The 20,104-nt window shown below is 42.8% G+C and overlaps 1 protein-coding gene across 4 annotated transcripts in view; it reads right to left on the bottom strand.

Moving 5' to 3' along the window:
• ZDHHC8 (zinc finger DHHC-type palmitoyltransferase 8) overlaps window positions 1-20,104 on the bottom strand; it is a 126,042-nt gene that overhangs the window by 24,549 nt on the left and 81,389 nt on the right. For 3 of the 4 annotated variants that reach the window (XM_057414905.1, XM_057414904.1, XM_057414903.1), the window contains one exon: window positions 2,252-2,373. In XM_057414905.1, coding sequence (XP_057270888.1) covers window positions 2,252-2,373 — 122 coding nt within the window. Of the gene's footprint in view, window positions 1-2,251; window positions 2,374-20,104 lie in introns of those variants that run through there. The other variant, XM_057414906.1, reaches the window with a different exon arrangement.

The following is a 20,104-nucleotide window of genomic DNA, read 5'->3' as shown; positions in this document are numbered from 1 at the left end:
GGAGTTTGATTCAGGCCCTCTTCAACACTATATGGGTTTACCTCCCCCATAGCCCAAGTTCTATCTGCCAGAGAACCTGTACATTCATATGACAGAGCTAGAAATGTGTTTATTCCCAGCTTTCAGTGATCTGAGCAGAAGAATACATTGGCAGAGGAATGTATCCTACTACACACTTTCTCATACTCTGATGCACTGACACAGGGCAGCCAACTCTAGTGTTTTTATAACATATCATATGATTTTTGGTGGCTTCCTTAAACAAATCACGTGATTTCTTTAGAATCTCAGCTTCTATATAGCTTAGTTTGGTTTTGAAGTAAATTTATACCTATCAGAAATGTGCTAAGAAGCTGGAAAATCAAGAAGACTCAACCTAATTTCAGTAACAGAAAGCAAATAGCTTTATTGTATATTCATTTTACATCACTCCTACAATTGTTGAACTCCTCACACTGGCAGCTCTGCGGGTGGCGTGGGGTGGTGATAGCTTTTTTCACATGCACACTTGTGATCTGAAATAACATCTGCTCCTCGTTCCTCCCAGCACTGGTAATTTCTAATCTTTTCCATCTTTTCCTTATCAGTTTGCTTCCTTCACACATCTAAGCTCCTATTCCATCACCTTCTTCCAGGATGACTTCCATCCCTTTTCCAACTTTCCCCCTTGCTACCAGCCTCTTCCAGACCAAGCACACACATGTCATAGAGATATAAGACCAAGGTCTTATAAATTCAGAGAAAGAGACAGATGAAAGGCAAGCTGTAAGAACTCCTCTTCCTGCTTTGCTCCTGACTCCCTTGTGTTAAGGGAGACGGGAAGGAAGGCAAGGTGATAAGAAAGTTTCAGTTTCTATCTGATCTCCCTGCGTGTTTCTCCTTTAAATGCAAAGTCCAAAATAAAGAACTTGTTTGAGAAAGAGAAGTGCAAAGGAAAGTATGAATTTACAATACACTCAGTATTGATCTTCATAGGGCATGCTGAGCACCCAGCTGCAGGCTCCGGCCTGAGGGAACTACACTGCACAAAGATATTGGATTTCCAGACTGAGATTTTCAAAACTGAGCAAATTCCAGCTCTCCTCCTACCAAAGGGAATGAGCAGGGTTGCTTTCAATAACTTCACACCCAAAGCATGTTCAACCACTGCTCTCTCTGCTGAGATGGAGGAACTAAAAAGCCTGGGATTATAAATCCTAAATGCTTTAGCTCTTTTGAAAATCTCAGTAGCATCTATTTGTACCTTTAAGCACCTCAACATGGCATCACTTAATCTTGTACAAATGACCAAATCTTGCCTTTGTCTTTACACACAATTATTTCCTTAACCGGAGTGCTGCAACACTTAATTAGGGATTCAAAACCTTCAGCTGAAAGGAATAGCAGACAGTTACTCATCATTAAACCCTGCTACCTGGAGAAACCTGGCACTTGCTATTCAGGGAAGTCAGCAGGACAGGTGCCTTGTTCTTGTCAGGTAGCAATTCAAAATAGATACTGATTTCAGTGAACAGAAGTGAGAAAGTACAGCTTGCACAGAGCACAGATCCATTGGCTTAGCAAGAATGCCTACAGCAACCTCTGCTGCAAACTCCATGTGAATAATTATTGGAAGACAGATAAAATGAGGTGATAATTCTCTCATTAGGATGTGTTAAAAGAGATAGCTGCACTGTGGTTCCCATTACAAAAGCTGAGAGATCTTTATCCTAATTTAATCAGCTGTGAATCAGTACTAATTCAAGCAGGCATATCTTTCTAAGCATATACATTTTTAGACACTCTCAGGCAAGCCTTATCCATTATCTTTTTTCAGCTTTCAGTGCTTTTGCATTTGTTTTAAGGCTTTTTGGAAGGTCTCCTTAGAGGAAGCTGTTTAGCCTCTCCCCTCCACTATGCTACCTATTGTGAAGACAGTGACTTAAATCCAATGTGCCAGCATGACACAAGGGATAGCAATCACAATCACATCAGTCAGGAGATGTACTCAACGAGAACCATTCTATGCAGCCCTGTGCCCTCAACTGCCAGCCTGAGCAAGTGCAAGGACAACTGGCACCTAGCTCAGAATAGAGATGGAGGGTATCCAGCATCTCACTACTATCCCTCCTTTACTGTCAGCTGAGCATAATAAATAAAGTCTACCGGGAAGAATACCAGGGGGGAAAAAAAATGAGATTAGTCAGCAAACAGAGTATACCTACTTTGGCTTGGGCTTTCAAATTCCCTCCCCACAGTCCCATTCTGTTACCTCGAGGGAAAACTCCAGGGTCCATGAAAGTTGCCATGCTGAAGTTTGCCAGTACAAACAAGAACACGAGCCCATTGTACACGGGGATGGCTGGGGAGATGGCTTTTGTCAACCAGGGGCACCTGCAGAGAAGAAAAGTTGTAGGTAAAGGCTCCTTGGCTCTAACACCTAGTTTCTTCCCACTCACCAGCATCACATAGAGAAGTAGTTTCATCCCCTCCCCACCAGCCATGCAGCAAGGCTGAATATGCAGTTAAATCACAGAAATTTCCATAGAGCCAGTTTCAGTGATCTAAAGTACACTGCAGACAACCTCTCTGAAGCTGCTTTGTTCCATAGCACAGAAAGCACCAATTGTCCACTTGGCTCATAGAGCTCTGCAACCCTATTGACTTATTTGCAACCTGGCGTTTTGCTTATCTATCTGTGTAAAAGCTCCATCCCATTGTTGCATATCTGTTTACTGTCTATGTAGCCTTACTGCAGTTGCTGCTACTTTTAGTTTTCACTGGTGTAAAGCAGAATGGGGTTTTTAAACTACTGGTCTCCACCAACAGGTACAGAGAGCAGCACACTCACTTATTGCTATACTTCCCTGAGTGGTTTTTAACTACAAATAACACTCAGAACCAACACTACAAAACCTCTCCTTGGGGGAAAGTTTAGTCAGACCAAGCATGGACTCTGCGGGTGTCAGGAGAATGTAAGAATGCAATACTGAAAAGAAAGTGGATAGTGTCTACCACTGGAAAGGCTTGTTGCCCACCCAATGAACATAACTGACAATAAAGGGTAAAGGAGAAAAAGTAAGAAACTCTGGAAAGAGGATGGAGAAATGCCTATTAGCTATAGGAAAATTGTTCTAACTGCAAAGAAGAACACTTCCTGCCAGCACAGGAGGGCAGGACCAAGGCAGAAAATAGCCTTACAGGCAACTTCACCCAGTAAAAAGCAGCGTTTATTCACTCAGGCATTTACAGCCTCTCTAAAGATTATCCCTAACACTAGACCAAACCTACTTCTCTGCTCTGCACAAGAGGGTTTAAGTCTTACAGGGTTGTTGAGGGGAAAAATCTGATCCATCTCATGAATCTTGCAAATATAAATAAGGAAACACTTTGAGTAAGACCCCTGACTGCGCAGCTCAGATTTTCACCTGCATTGCCAGCCAGGGCCTCCTCCAAGCTGCTAAGGAGAAAGCAATTCAGCAGCAATACCTGCTGCCATTAGCATATATCGTGCATTAGCTTACAGATTCTGGATTGTATTTTGCCTGAATTACATCTACAGTTGATTCCGGTTGTCTGCCAGCTTGAAGCCCGCAGGGAGAAAGCAAAAACAACAACAAACAACCAGCCTTCTCCTAAATCTAATTTGTGCTGGTTTTGCTCACAAAATGCTGTTTTGAACAGCTGAGAATGGTGTTACTGACCTTGAAGAGACACTGTTAAACAAGCTCTTGTGGCCAGCATCAGAAGGGCACTGCATTTTCTCCTCCCATTTCTTTGTGAGCAGGCAGGAAGAGATTGTTTTCTGCTCCCCTCCTCTTCACAGCCAGGCTTTTAACATTGCACTGCTGCAAACTGTTTTTAAAAGGGCCTTTCCTTGCATGTGCTTCAATCAGCCTGGCCGGGAGCGAGTAAAAGATGGACAAATGCTACCCAGGGTGACTGAACTGTAAAGCCAAGAGCGACATACGTATGTGGCTGTTGCTAAGCCTCCAGGCTGACTAGAGGAGAAGGAAAAACTAAATCTTCTCACTTGAGTAAGGATGCTTTGCTATAGCCCACAGAGGGGAAGCAGAAGCATGGGGTTTCTCCTGGGACTGGTCTTAGCGTGGAAAGTCCCAGGAAATTAACACCTATGAGGAGAATAAGAAATGGCTGGGAGTTCAGTGGAGGGGAGATTCACTTCTCTGTGTCTCTCTTGCATTTGGGATCTCATCCATGGTGGTCATGGTGCTGGGGTAAGGGAGCAGGTCTTGTAGAAGAGAATGCTGATAGAGATGAACCAGCTCAGACAGACCCGGCTTGACTCCATGAGGTACCCTAAGACCCTTAAGTCTCTCAGGAGATGGAATTTCAATGTGCAGCAAGGTCATGCTGACTTGCTGCCGTGCTCCGTTTTCCTCAAAGCAGCTGCTGATGACTGAAAACCAAGGCAAGGCAGAAGTTTCTCACTTGCCATGAAATGTGCTACAATGACCTTGCCAAGCAAGCTGCAAGGCCTGTCACTAACAACAGTTTCTGCCAGCTCCTTTGGAGGAAAGCAAAGTTAAGTCCTGAAATAAGCAGTTACAGAATGAATTCAACCCAGGGAAGGGTTCTTCCCTCTAAATTACAGTAAATGGGCATGACTGGCTTAATTTCTTCCCATGAAGAAATTGCCTACACAGAGAAAGATTATGAAGTTACCCACTGCTTGTCAAGAAGGGGGGAGAGATTTCCTTGGCAGTAAAGTAAGTTGGCAAATCAAGGGACAGGAAACCCCCCTTTCTGTACAGATAACTAGTTACTCAGAACAAGATTCTGATGAGACTGTCTCAGATGATTAATGTAAGCATTTGTTAACGTTCTCATTTGTGATTTACTTTGTCATGTTCCCAGCAAATACATCAAAATACTTTGAAAAACTTTAGCCATAAGATAAACTGAACAGCTCATTTAATGGGTAAATAGTGGATCTGAAAATACTGCACGGAAGTCGAAATAAAGGATAGAGTGAGTCATTGTACATATTAGCCAGAAGGACTGTTCACAGTCCTTCCATTTCTAATTCCCAGAATCTTTATGCAGCATCACAGATTACATAAAATTAGATGGGACAAAAGGGGCCTCATTTGTAAACCAGACTGACCAATAAAACCAGATGTGGAGATCAAGTCCTGGCTTGTAACTGTAAAAAGGTCTGAAAAAGAACATAAAATTTCTACTAGCATTCTCAAAAGATGATGCATCCTCCCTGTCCCTCCTGATGCACACATCATTTTAGGCAAAGTAACAGAAATTCTAATCCAAGTCTGGCAGGTTGCTTTATCACTAATCTGTCGTGCAAAAGCCTGGCTTCCGACCCACTGCACTCTCTGCCTGGGGAAGGAAGCTGCAGAAATGCCTGAGAAAGATGTGTAGTGAGTTTCTTTTCACTTTGTGCACATCCTGTCTCCAAGCAATCTGCTTCCAGCAGCTATATGGCAACCTATGGGACAATTCTAGCTGAACTTCCTTTTTCTAACAGAAGTTGTTAAGAATCTAGATAAACAAAACATGGATTCAAAGCTTTCTTGGGTTGGTGAACCCAAAACTTCAAAAGGCTACAGTCTGGTGTCTTTAGCTCATCTCACAGTGGAATTATACACCACAAAGGGTACCACAAATTCTATAGGGCCATATAAATTGAGCTAACAGCAGTGTATAGTCCTCTAATGGAGCACTACCACCAGATTTTCCTGACAGAAAAACTAAACCCCAAGATTTCTGATGTGCACTAGCAGCAAAACCACAATGTCCTAACCCAGAGCTTTTCATTACAGCTTAATTATTGTCAAAGAAAGCTGCACCCTTTGTGTTTGCTGGAGCATCTGCAGAATCACAGTCACTGCGGAGGTCGAAGGCAATATCCTTGGACCGCTGCAAAGTTAAGTGATGGAACACAGCACCAGCTGTGCTATGACTTGCTTTTTTTGCATAAGCACCTACACATGCCTCACCTGCATATCTATAGCTCCAAAGACTCTCTGTTCCCCATGGCCATTATTCCTCAATGCACAATCAAGTTCACGGTAGATGTGAAAATAAATGTACAATGGGTGCTCTATTCCAAGTCAGTGCAGATCCCTCACTTGAACCAGGAGACCTGAAGGATAATATTGCTGCTGTACCAGCCATGCTACATCAGGAGTTGCTCAGGAAAAGAACTGCTCATCTATGGTTCTGTTTACTGTAGAAATTGAGAGCCAGCACACGCCACAGTGGCACAGCAGGGATAATTATGGATCTCAAGTTCTTCTGAACAAAGCACACAATTACACAGGCAGCATTTTCCTCCTAATTATACTTCTCTAGCACAGAGTGATTCTGCTCATAACTCAGAGGAGAGTAATTCAGGGTGACAGATTTAATCTCATTTATCCTATTTGAAACTCTGTCCTAATAAAATGTAAAGTTAAAAAGATTAACAAATAGGATCATACAACTTGCAAGGTGTCAGATAGACTTATGCATGATCAGCTGTGTTCCTCTGGTAAATTAAACAACAAATAATCCTTTCTGCTTTTTTGGTTGGTGCTTTGTAGCAAGACATGTTTGTGTCTTACAGTTCATCTAAAATTAAGTAATTGAATAGGACATTTCTCTTGAATCCTGCTCTAAATTAAGATCTGGTGTTTTTCATTAAAACCTTACACATGCTTAGAGAGGCAGTAGGCCATTGAGGATGGAATTTCAAGAACCAGGCTTTAGTCTTGGCTCTGACATTGGCTTGCAGAGTGGCTAAAAGCCATCTGCTTCCCCCTTCCATGCCAGTCAGGCCTTTTGCAAATGAGACATGAACTGCTGACAGACCATCTTCCCCACTGCAGGACTGAGAAGGGATCACCTTTGATTTTGCAAATCTCAAAGCATTTCTTTAGGGCCAGGCTGGTGGCTCTGGTGTTTGATCTCCTGGACTCTAGCTCCAGGCACCCCCTACCCACTCCTGAACTGGGTAGGTGTGAGGCACACTCCTCCAGCTGATGGGCTGTCGTGTGAGGATGCCTCTGTGATTCACCCAGTAAACAAGGCTGGTGGTTCACTTTACACTCTGCTTGGAGCACACTAAGTATGTGCATACAGGGTGCCTCAGGATCCCTCGAGTCCAGAGACAAGAAGCAGAGCATGGAGCAGGAGACTACAACCCTTCTCTTTCTAACAGAAAGACAGTGAAATTGGCTTGTGTAGTGTACAGAGAAGATGTGGAAACCTCAAGAGTACAGGCAGGCACCCAAATGTCGGACAGTTATCCACACCCAATAAGAAGACCCCAAGGATTGCCTATTTGGCTGCTCACTTGCACCTAATACATGATCTGAAATTACCACATCTTTCCCTCAGTCTCAAATAGATGGCAGATACGCAACACAACAATTTATTTTGTCACAGATCACGAGAAGAGAAAGCATCTCTTAATTAGAATGAACCTCTTCCACCGTTAGAGTGGTAAAACAGTAATATGAAGTAGCTGATTCAATGCATACATGTAGAAGCAGTTCAGTGAAGTAGGAACTAATGAGATAAGAGGAGTCAATAAGCGAACATAATTTGACTAAGCACTGGTACTAATCTCACTAAAAACATTCAAACTGTGTCCATAAGCCTGTAGCAGCCTGTCCTGGTTTGATTCCTCTCCAAGAGTTTCTAGCCAGACGTAGACTGTTCAGAACATGTACCAGTTTCTGCAGTGTAAGACTCATGTAAACCATTTCTAATCATCACCAGATCTGACCAAAGATTTAACTTTTCTAATGTTAACCAAATATCCAGGAACCATGGGAGCTGGACTCAGTGTCCTGGGCTGCCTGAAAGCTGCCAGAGTTGTACCTTGAGAGGCACAACAGTCTGGAAGGCTGAGACAGTATGTCGGAGGAGACACAGGAACACAGAGAGGTGAAAGTCCTCCTAACTCGGCACTGTGCCAGCAGGACCATAAATGAAAGGGCTATCAACTGACTGATTCCCAACACCCACATTTTAGAAGAATTTGAAGTTAGATGTAAGCCAGTGTGTACACAGGACAGAGAAGGTGCAAGACAGCATTCTGAAGGCTGTACACCACCCAGTCTGCAGCACAGAGCAAAGAAGGGCAGAGCTTAGTGTTTAGTAATGAAAATCCAACACGTTTCTCACATATCCCAGTTTGGGTGAGATTTTTCCATTTATATGCTCTTTCCTACCCTGAAATCACAGAAAAATACCTTCCTGGAATAGTAACAGAAGAAAAAAAAAAACCACCCAATCCTTTTCCATTTCTTGTCACTACCAAAGATAGCTTGGAGATTATTGTACATCTAAAAATAATTTCCAAGGTGGTAAGACATTTCTAGGTTTAACAAGGCACCACTGGGAACAGTCAGGAGAGAATGTATCTTGAGTGTCATAACCAACGTGAAACAGGATGTCTATTTGTGACGACAGCAGGAGGTTCAGGATAGGCAGGTCCTTTGCTCAGCTCTGCCAGATCAGATTTTGATAAATGAACTAATTTCTGCACCATATCTTACTCACTGGAAAGATTTCAGTTAATATATTGTTGCCATAGCACTACACCCTCACTGTGAGTTCAGCAGTTGTACTGATAGAAAGTGATATCAAAGTATAGGATAACAAATCCAAATGTTACATAAAAATAGGAAAAGGAGAAGTAAATACTGGAGAATTTACTACTAAAAATCAGAAAATGATAACAGCTGAATGCCACTTGGAAAGGGTCATGCTGGTGATAAGTACGAGATACCAAAATAGCTACCCTGAGTTTCCAGGTACAGTTATCCATCACAGGAGCAAAAAATCAGCCTAAACCTCACCACCAAAACCCTCGTAAATTTCATTATCCCCTTCGTAATTGAAATATAGCTGAATACTAGAGATAGAAGTTCAGATCCATCACCTGCTTAACTGTGTTTAATTATTCACAAGAAATGTGCTAGGCTGAAATTCACTCAGGTTTAACAAGAGCTGATGGGGTTTCAGTGAACTTTCCATTACACCCTGGACTCCATCCAAAGGCTAGTGGTTCATGTCTGGCAACATATGGATCAGAGGAACTAAATCAATTCAGAAGTCATCTTGAGATATAATGGTTCTTGCTGAAAAGCCTTATCTGGGCTATACATCACCTCCAAAGTAAAATGCATTCTACCCTTTCCACAAAGCTGCTTGAAAGCTCTGGAGCATGTTCTCTTCCTCCCTTTTTAAACAGTCTCTGCTGTTCACAGTACCTGTGAAAAGGCATCATTGTTATCTGAATTGATGTGGGAGAAATATAGAGAGGGAACAAGAATACCAATAACCAATTCCGAGTGAGACAACCACAGGGGTAAACATATCCATCATTATTCTCAACCTTAGAAGCCATCCAGCCATCCAGACCTATTGCACAGGCACAGATAAACCCTGCAGCCAGCGGGCAGGACACACTCTTCTGAGCTACATACACAATGTGACGTTACATCATGTGCACGGTGAGGAGACAGGACTGGAGTGTGCTGGACTGAACACACAGTGCTTTGCAGAGATGCACTCTGCATTCTCAGTAGCTCCTGGGAGCCCAGAAACCTGGTAGAGCATCTATAAAATTAGCAAAGGCATCAGTTACTGCTACAGATTAAACCAGCAAAATCTTTCTCTACACAGTGCTTTGAAATTTGTGCTGTCCTCCAGTGAATTAAGGACCTACCCAGAGTCAGTTATCACTTACTGGAATATACAAAAGCCCAGAACAGAGTTTTTGTTTGGATACACTTGTAAAGAAATATGCCATAATGGTGTAGCATCACTTGAAATGCCCAGCTTTTTATCTGTACCTCAAACTGAAGGCCTTAATTGCACACTGATTCTAGGGTATCTATAGGCTGGATTTCAGAGTACACAGGAACATATTAGAAGGATAATGCTCATATCAAATTGAGACATCGAAGTGAAGGTCTTCATAGCACTTCAAGTGTCTAATGGGCTGCAAGCAGAGTCAACCTGAGCAGCAGTATACCCTCTGTGGCCTCACTGAAAGGGGTCAGTTACCAATGTATAGGTAAATCAGAGCCACTCTGAGCACAGATATAGAGAGTGAGCACTCAGATTCAGAACAAACCCCTTTATGTGAAGGTCCCTGGTTTGCTTTCTCAGCCCTGGACTCTGCAAAGCTTAAAATGCCATGCAAGCTGGAATAGGCAAGGACAAGTGCAACCTAGGGCTTCTGAAACATGCACCAACCTTTCATCAGTACCATGCTGAGCAGTGGGATCTAAACCCCACTTTTTGCAGCAGCTAAAAAGACAACTGAGTATATGGGTGGTCTTTGGATCACAACAGGGCAGTATGGAGTCCCTGCAAAATAACCACAGTGCAAGAGACACGAGTTGCCCTGTCACACTGAAAGTTTTAAATCCATTTGGTTAGGAAAAGAAGGAACTGCTGCCTAGTAACATTCCTTTGCAGTTCTGTCTGCATATGGCTGGCCACCAGCATCGCTGTACTGCAACAGCTCAATGACTTCCAGCCTGTTCCAAAATTCACATAAGGGAATTCTCTAGCCACAGAAACCTTGCTAAATGGGAAATCAGAGAATTACCTCCAAAAGATGCTGTATGAACCAGTAACTCATAACACAGCCAAGTTCTCAGTGCATGTGGCTGCAGTGCCCTCAGTCTGGGCTCCCGCAATGCACCACTTCCAGCAATAATCACAGCCCAGCTGCCCAGCATGGTGTCCAGGGAGGGCGAAAGATACTTAACAGTGTTTGAAGGGGACACATATGCTACACAAGCTGAGTTTGTCTGAGCATTTTTGAAGACAGCACATGGAATGCAAACTTGTGCTTCTAATTTGTAAGCATCAGAATTATTAATCTACTGTAGCTAAGAAGAGCCAGGCTCTCATCTTGAGTCCACCAGAGTCCCATTTCCTTGTGTGATGAAAAACACAGTTTATTTGGGTTTCATGCCACTAGTGACTCTCGTGATCTTTCAGACCTCTCAGCAATCTGCAACCAAAGTTTTTGTTGGATTGATGAAATTGCACTTGCCAGATCCCATGCCTCTCCGATGGAAGAAATGCGCAGGATAGCTCCTTCCTGACTGAGGATGTTCTCCACTGTTTTCCCTGTTGTCCTCATCCTTGTCAACAGAGGCACGAATCCACCAGCAATGCAGAAAGGTGAGGTGGGTTGCTCCTACAGAACTGTTTTTTTCAATTAAGTTCAAATTATCAGCAGCTTAATTCAGATGCACTTGAGGTGATCCCAGCTACTGGCACAGAAGGATTTGTACAGACTTTGCTTACTGTATTCCCCAACCACATACTGACAAAACATCTAGTACACATTCAGTGTTTGAATTCATGAGATAGTGGTGTAGTGGAAGCAAAGTAGCTCCTTGTAAGTGCGCTGTGATGAGAGAAACAGGGAAAGAAATACTGTGAGATAAGGAGGGGTTGGTGACATCAGTGATAAGATACAGTCTATATTACCCTTGTTGAAAAGTTAATTTGACTTTTTAGACATTCCTTTTCCACATGAGCCTAGTAGAAAGAAATTAAATTTCACAAGAAAAATCATCCCTTTACAGTGACTGGAGAAATTACTTAACTAAAAGACAGCATCTATTAGTTTAAAGCATGTGCCACTTAAATTAACAATGAGCCAATATGCACAAGACTCATTCAGTATGAGCTCTGAACTCTGTGATGATGTCCTCAGGGGAGTAGCAGAGAATGGGGTAACATAATCTGCTTTCCAGGGCGGAGGGCAAAAGAGGAAAAGCAGAAGACACTAGCAGAGAGAGCCCAGGTATCTGAGCTCGCCCTGGCCAGCCTAGGTGCCAGGTCTGCATCAGAGAGCAAGCTGCCTTGTTAAAGGCTCTGCTTTGAAAGAGCTTCAGGGTCTGCCTGATGTAGTGAACACTAGCAGGGAATATCTTACTGGAAGACCTTATGTCTCTGGCACGTGTACCACTTGCGTCATGAACCAGCAGTGAGATGCTAGCCAGCCCTGTCAGGGATGTTGCATGGTCTGAGCTGGAAAGACAGAAGGACCATGGAGCTGCAGGCAAGGTTTGATACTGCCACCACAGTTCAGGTGTTTGGGGAGGGCACTCAACCCAATATCCAGCCAGTGCTGACACATCTACCAGCAGCTCTTTGCAATTCTGGGGCAGCTAGAGAGACTTGTCCAAAGGAGGGGAAGGAAAATCCAGTGAGAGTGGTAACAGCAGTTACATTTCTTCCATGACTTGAGAGAGCTGTTCAGGAAATCTACAACCAGTTAAGACCAGGGGTTCCTGCAGACTTGTCTGGATCATGTACTGCCTTTGAAATCTGGAAAATACACCTGTCAGTGGCCTGAATAACACATTTCAGAGCTGCTACACAAGTTCTTTTATCTATGCAATAGCTGTTACGTAGGGAAAGGAAGGCAGTCCTAATCTGGACTCTTGTTGGAAGATTTCTAGACACGTATGCAGCAAAATGAATGCAGTTATTACAAGGTGGAAAGATTAGGGACTTCATATTTTACAGAAGAGAAGAACAAAACAAAGAGATAGAGGTACCTCAATTGCAAACAGATATAGAAGATAGGGTAGAATGTGTAAATAATCTCATATAGCAAGTACTGGAGCAAGTATATAGCAATAAAACAAAAGCCTCTCTTAGAATCCCATCTTTAGTTTCCTTCTGGAATATGCTCCCAAGGGAGTTTCATGGAAACCTGAACTGGGAGCATGATTTTTACATACCTTATTCTCACTACACTGGAAAAGAACATTTGCATAGCTGGGCAAAGAGGGCCCTGACATAGTAATGCATTTAAAGTGTGTGTGTGGGGGGGTGGAAATCAAAGTTACTTTAGCTGATATTTAAAAAAAGAAAAATGCAAGAGACCTGTTTCATCCTATAAACCAAACTTTGCATTTGGGAAGAACATGGCCCTGTGGCCACCTGCTCTGGGACATTTCACCTCTTCTCAAACCACCAGCTGGTACCAGCCACCGCTCAAGACAGGACATCACAGAAGAATCATTTGATTCAGCTTGCTTTGGCAACACCTTTGTTTTTGACCTAACCACCATGGCCAAGGCAACAAAACAGAACAGGACACATCATCATCCAATCCAGCACCCTGCTATCATAGACCCATGGGCATCACCTCGCCCAGCCATGCACTGTTCGCTGTTCAAACCAAGCAACACTTTATACACCAGGTCTTTTCTCTGCAGGATGGACGCCAGCAACAGCAGGGCAGAACTGGGGTCCTCCCAAACTAGCTCACAGCCCGTTTCTGCTGGAAGATTGGAGCTGTTATGGGCACAAGGAGCCAGCAGAAAAATCCTCGTTTCTTCCAGCAGAGGGTAGTGGGACACACAAGCCAGCAAGGAAATGCATGCAAGATGTATGCAGTTCAAAACAAAACCAAAGGTGCAATAACAATAATTGCACAAAAAGACACTGCTTAGCCCAGTGGAAATGTTACAAACCTAAATTACTTCTGTATTTGCCTTCATCAAATTAAAAAACACACCAAACTTCAGCTTGTTCTCATTATCTCCACCCTTCCCCAGCAATATCAGCATCTTCATTCCCCTTTTCTGGTTTTGGGAAGGAACACCCCCAGGCAGCAGCAGGGTCAGAACAGCCTTTTTTCTGACTCTCTACTAGAAATCTGTCTTCTCTTTCCCTCTATGGAGCTATTTTGCTTTCCTTGAGTCTCCCATAGAAATCAGCAAATAGCTTTCAGGCTGTTTCCTCTTTTCTCCCTCCCATTGTCCTGGTGCTAAATTAAATGACTGAGCAGCAATATACACACGTCTTCATGCAGCAGAGGCACATGGTACTACTGCTGCTTTAATTTTCATGTGGGGCTACACAAAGGCATTTTCAGGTGCCTCAATGGGTCTCACAGCCAATGGGCAGATCTGCAGATAGATGTCCCTGGCTCAGAGGCAAAGCTGACACATGCAGGAGATTCATGGCTCTTCTCTCCCATACACTCTCTCAAGAGATACCAAAAGGAGCTGCTACAGTACAGGCACAGCCACAGCCTTGTCAAACTATTAAATTACTGTGACCCCCTGGCTTAGATTAAGCATTTGCAATTTTAACAGCACAACCCAAGCCCAAGTCCCAAGCCTCCCCTGCCTCCACATCTCTGACTGTAGCATCTCCACTTGGCATCTAACAGGATTAGGGCAGGCTTCTGGTGGCAGCTTCTCCTGCAAGTAAAATCTTATTACAGGAGCTTTCAAACCCAAAATTGCTTTTGGGGAGCCATAAAAACCTAAAACAATCCACAGTGACTGTCACATTAACAGCAATTTTTTTATTTAAATGATGAAACATAGCATCTCATCTTAAGCCTAAATGTTTCTTCCAGCTTGGACAAAATATAAAGGAAAGTCTTCCAATATTTGTTTTGGTGCACAGGTATTCAATTCAGGTTGACAGAAAACAAACTTTGCTTAGAAAACATCCTAGGAGAAGATAGCATCTTAATTACAGAGACAGGGAAATGGGATTCAGCCTGCTATACAGATTTGTTTCTTGCCGATTCCACTCTAAAGTGCACCAAGCAGCCATGGAAGTGTCCTTGCTTTACTTGTGTATTATCTGCTCTACCCTAAACCCATCATTTTTAAAGACAAAGGAGTAGCTTTCTCGCTCACATACTGCAGTGGACCTAAGGTAGCTGTTTTCTCTACTAATAGCTCAGTACTCACTAAAAGGCCTTGCGAACTGGGGGCATGTAAGCACCAGAGTCATCAGAAAAGTTAGAGTTATGCTCTGGGCCTGATGAACTAAATACCTCGCAACTCCGTTGCCATAATTCAGGAACATGAGCCAGGATTAAAGTTACCTGAGATGCATTAACAAAGCTTAATACACTCCAGAGTCAGAACGGGACAATTAGCAGCTCCTGTAACAAAACAGATGACTATGGAAATGGTGCATGTGTCACCATCTGCTAACGATATGCAACAGGCAAACCAATTCAGGGGAAAAAAAAAAAAAAGGAAAGAAACCATTTCTTGATGAAACTTGTTGCCATTTCCAAGAATCAAAGTGAATATTCAGCTTAAGCATTACACTTTCCAGATTCCCAGCTGGGACCAGAATGAGAAGCGTCAAACATCTTATGATTTAACTGTTGAGAAATTTCCAGGCCAAACTTTCAAGCAAGAGGTTTGGATACAGATCTGAACTGTGGGATGTTTTGTCTAAGGAGTTCTCCCATTGCTTCCAATAGCAATAGTTAGCATTTGTATGTGTACTTTTAAAATACCCAGTTGCTCCTGAACTTTGCTGATGACCATAATTCATGCTTTTTTCCCCTTGATCTAATTTAAAGGGTAGGGACCATCATCATTCTGCTCTTCAGAAGAATCTGACCATTTACTTCTTGCTGAACAGCTGTCAGAGTGTAATGAAAATAATTTACTGTTCCATTTTTCTGAAAGGACCCCTTATCCCTCCTGCCCTTCCTCCCTCAAATATTTCCTGAAAACCATATGCCACAAGCAAACTAGTTTTGGCTTACACCAGCAAACGTCTCAAACTCTGGGATACCTTACTTGCCTTTACATTCCTCTCCAACAGCAGTCTACCATCATGGTGAAGGGAAGTGTGAAGCTGTACATCCCAGAAGAACAGCCCCAAAGATATAAGCAAAACTGTGCTTTGGTCTCCTTTGATTTGAGGGGATAATAATAATAATATCCCAGTCACTACAGTCCTTTTCTAAAGCTGTTTTAAAGATATGCTAGATAACACAAACAGCTCCAATCTTCCTGGTCTCATATATACCTCTCAAAATCATTGGTGAGTATTTGGTTTTAACATGCCTACTGGAAAATCTAAACACAGAGCTACAATTTATATCCTCAAGAAAACTTCAAAGGAAGCTCAGAACTTCTCAAAATGCTGAACATTGTACCTGACTCCAAAGGTCAATAACATGGTAAAAATGAACCATATTCTGGAAAGTTAAATCCCTGAAGTGCCATTTGGTGAATATGAAAAGCAATTTCTTTTTCAGAGCCCAAAAGGTCATTTATTTCATATCTTAATTCCAGCATGCACATTCAAATCCTACAAAAATATTTTTTCACTCACTGACTGGGCTAAAATAAGTTCCTTTTTTACTTACCTGAAGTACAGTCAAGTAGCAAGAGACCTGGTCAAGGGTTATTTTTTCACCAGTTTGCCCCTATATTCCACAATTCAGCAATTTTTTTACTCTGGGACCACCACACTTTTAACATCAACTGCCCTCACTCAGTGTTGGGAGCTTTTCCTTTTAAAAGACTACAACAGTATGTCAAAAAAAAAAATTAATTGAAAGTATTTTAGCCAGTCTCAAGTCTCATGTTCACCAGCTAGGGATGGACAGATTTACTCCAAGAATGGCTGAAATCAGTGATTATCAGCAACAGACTAGTAAATCCGTAAATCAAGAGATTTACACTGCTGCAGGTCAGGCATGGAGATGCAGATGTGGAGTGGGGCCCACCCTCTTCATCTTGTATCACAGCAGCTCTCCCAAAGCTTCTCACTTGTGATGTTATACCTCATTTTCTGACATGCTTACAGGCCTCTCTCCATACACTACAGTTAAGAAAAGTGCCTTTTACAGTGCTCCTCACGCATGTGTGACACTCTCAATTTATCAGCTCTTCAACATATGCTGTTTCACATTAAACATACGTATCAGCAGGGGTTTATTTCTTTTTACAATACTGGATCAATCAAGTAATTGACACATTAACAAATCTGTTTGCTTTTCATGGTGCTTTGCTTTGGGTTTTTGTAAATAAACAAAAGACTGTTTGACTGCTGCTTTTTCCCTCAAAATGAAGCACTGCCTATATAGGCACTTTAACTCTGTATCTGCTTTCTAAAGCATCCTGTCCGCTCTTCTCCCTCCCCATGACAGCTCAAGGCAAACCACAGTCCCTAGGACATCTGAAGGTTGTGGTTTGTGAATCCCTTCCAGCCACGAACAAAAGCAATCATCTTTGCTGAATTAATAAATACTTGAGATTTGTTAGTATTTCTGAGTTGCAAAACTCTGCTTGCAAAGGCTATACAAAAAACAGCTGTCCTTCAAAAGGTTATTAGAAAGGAAAGCAAAAGCTCCATGTTGTCTTAACTGTGCAAGATGAGAAAATGCATCTGCCTTGTGTCTTCAGTAATTGATACACAGCAGGTCCGTTAGTATTCCTCTCTTCTCTTGGATTCACATAACCATGGCTTAGTTTTCCAGGGACTTTTTGTGAAAGTTGAAGAGAAAAAAAAAAAGACTAGAGATAATGATAGGCATATGCTAAAGATACAGTGAACACAGCCAGCAAGAAAATGCAAGTATCCTCATTCTGAATGGCAAGAGGTGTGAAGACAGAACCCTACATTGAACCGCAAATGTTTTACATTATTCACAGTTTCTGCCAGCAAGACAGGAAGGGGTTAAAGTGAATCCAGAACATCTTAACAGACCTAGAAAAAGCAAAGTCTGTCCAGAGTGTGCTCCCCTGGAGGCCTGTGTACCACTCCTCCCTCTGGCGTGAGGGCCAGTATGGCATCTGCGTAGTTAAATCACTACAACAAAGTCGTGCCCTTCTTAAAAGTCAGTCTGGGTGTGCACTTCTGGCAGAAAGGCTGCCTGGGCAGCAGAGGGGAGGAGCAGGCGAGGAGCAGATTCCCTTTCTGCCAGGATTCTGTTTCCTACGTCTTTGACTCGACTCTGAATGCTTGCCTTCACAAACATTGAATTGTTTGAATTACATATAATCTCATGTTGCTCATTCACGACAGTGCAACTAGTGACAAAGAAAAGAACTTTAAAGTGCTCAGCTCTCTTCAAACAGGAAGAGACCTGTGGTGACAGGCTGCAGAATGCATGACTTGTTTTTCCACCACCCCATGATGCACACATACCACACTGAGTTCAGGAAACTCCAGAGAAACTCTGCACACAGGCTCTGAGCAGTCATCGGCAAGAGAGTTTTATCTCCAGCTCCCCCTCCCCACCTCAGGAGTACAAATCACGAAAAGCAGAACCTCTCTGGAACATCTCTGTTGCAAATTGTTGTAATTTCCCATCTGTCTTTAGCTTGGATGGCTTTGCCGGGTCCATAGGGGATGATTTACAGCATTCGTTTTGGATTAAGGGCTCCTGAACTGTGACTCCGGAGACAGAGTAAATAGTCTGCAGCTGCCTCACAAAGCCATGTTAAATGGTGAAAGTGCCTGTCCCACGGGGCTCTGCCACTGAGTCCTGAATGAGTCTGAATCCAGCAGCTACGACCTAATCTGAAATTTTTGGAATCGATCAGCATGTCGAGTTGATTTGCACACTGGTAAAAATGGGCCAGATCTGTTGGGTAACCTGACTGCAAAGAACACAGTTTGTCCAGGCATCTTTTTTGAACTAGTCAAGTTGTTGGCTGAAGAAGCCAACAGAGTTTTCTCTATTAGTGAAATCTATTGTTTGTCATTTGGTTTTGCGTTGGAAGCTACTTCTAACACCACACCTTGCTTTGTGCGTGAACAACATTACAGTAACTGTCAAGCCAAACACAACTGTTTGTAACTGCAGCGTGACTGCACTGAAGTTAGCAAAGGCAGACGGGCAAAATAAGAACTGCATCCTCTGGATCAAAAGGCTTTTCAGCAAGAACACGCTCATTTGCTCATTATTTCTCTGGCAGCTTCTGAATTTTGGGGATTTCTGGATTTCACAGTAGGCACAAAGTCCTTTTTCTAGTAAACAGGAAAGTCATGTTTTACATTTGTCTTTTCTGATACCATTTTCCATATATTCAGTCAAAGGCGACCATACAGCACCATAACAACATGGTACTTCACCTTCCCTTCCATTTCCAGTTTCCACAGTCACATTTTAGTCAATGAGTTGTTGCTAAGCTGTCTCCAGTGCTCCATGAACTTTCCCATATCATATCCCTCACAAGTGGGGGCTAGACTATGAGAGTCACCTTGAAAGGTTTTGCTCCTTGAGCATCCCCTTTCTGCAGCATGGGTACACCCTTACAGGTGGTGCTGCCAGCCAGTACTGGGTAATTAACTGCAGTCTGGTAGAAAAATTACATTAGCATAGCCCAGCCTCACATTGATCTACCAGAGCAAATCTGCAATGCAGATGCAGAAGCCTATTTAGCCAGTTCATGTAAGTATTTTAGGTTCAGTAACTGAAGCAACTCTACTAGTTTGCTGCTCAGCATCTTCCACACTGTGGAAGATTCTTCATAATCTACCATAATTCTTGGTCACTGGGTGGTCTGCACGTAGAAGCACTGTTGTTTTGAAACAGTGAAAGCAGTTGTGCCTGCAGTGTTTGCAGACTTCTGAGATACAACACAGGAACTAAGTAAGCATAAAGAAACACAGAGCTGTTTGTATTATAACCATTTAGTGCTACCTCATCTGCCATCGTGGCTGAGAGAGGAAAAGGGTTCAAGTGAGGATACATGCTCAATGTCAGTTACACTCTCTATAATGTGGCTGCAAACTCCAGCCCTTCAGAGCTTTTGCGACTTAAACCAATTCCTGCAACTCCACCGTGTAAGGCTCCACGACCATTTTATATTTATATTTAAGTCAAATCACAACATTTGCAACATGGACTCTGGAATTCATTGATAACATAAAACAGATGAATAGGCCAACATTTCTACCTAAGCACACAAGGCGACAGTTTTTCCTGTGGATGAGTGCATCCCTTCCTTCTGAATATAGATCTGACCAGAACAGGACTGTAGTACCAAGTGCAGGGAATCAAAAAGCCTACCTGCCAGCACAGCTGGAATTGAGCACCAGCTGGAGCCAGCTTCTACCCTGCTAAAAAGGAAGACAACAGCCTCAAATATGTGCCTTCTAGAGAAGATGGCCAGCAACAGTGTCACCAACATCTTATTATGTAAGATGGCCCCTTCTACAGAACAGCACACAGAAAGGAAAACATGACTTTTACAGATTTTCCTACAAGATCCAACTGCACCAAGGACTGAACTAGTTAAATCACTGCTCCGTGCCAGCTGATGAATTCTGTTCAGAAACTAAGTAAGCAGTTTGGAAAAGGTTTGATTAGAGCTGCCTGGGG

The sequence above is a fragment of the Pezoporus wallicus genome, unplaced genomic scaffold (genome assembly GCF_028554395.1).
Source record: "Pezoporus wallicus isolate ANWC-B61680 ecotype Strahan unplaced genomic scaffold, APGP_CSIRO_Pwel_v1 contig_8047, whole genome shotgun sequence".
NCBI lineage: Eukaryota > Metazoa > Chordata > Aves > Psittaciformes > Psittacidae > Pezoporus > Pezoporus wallicus.
Note: the sequence above shows the minus strand (reverse complement) of the source record. Positions and strands in the feature narration are given on the sequence as shown.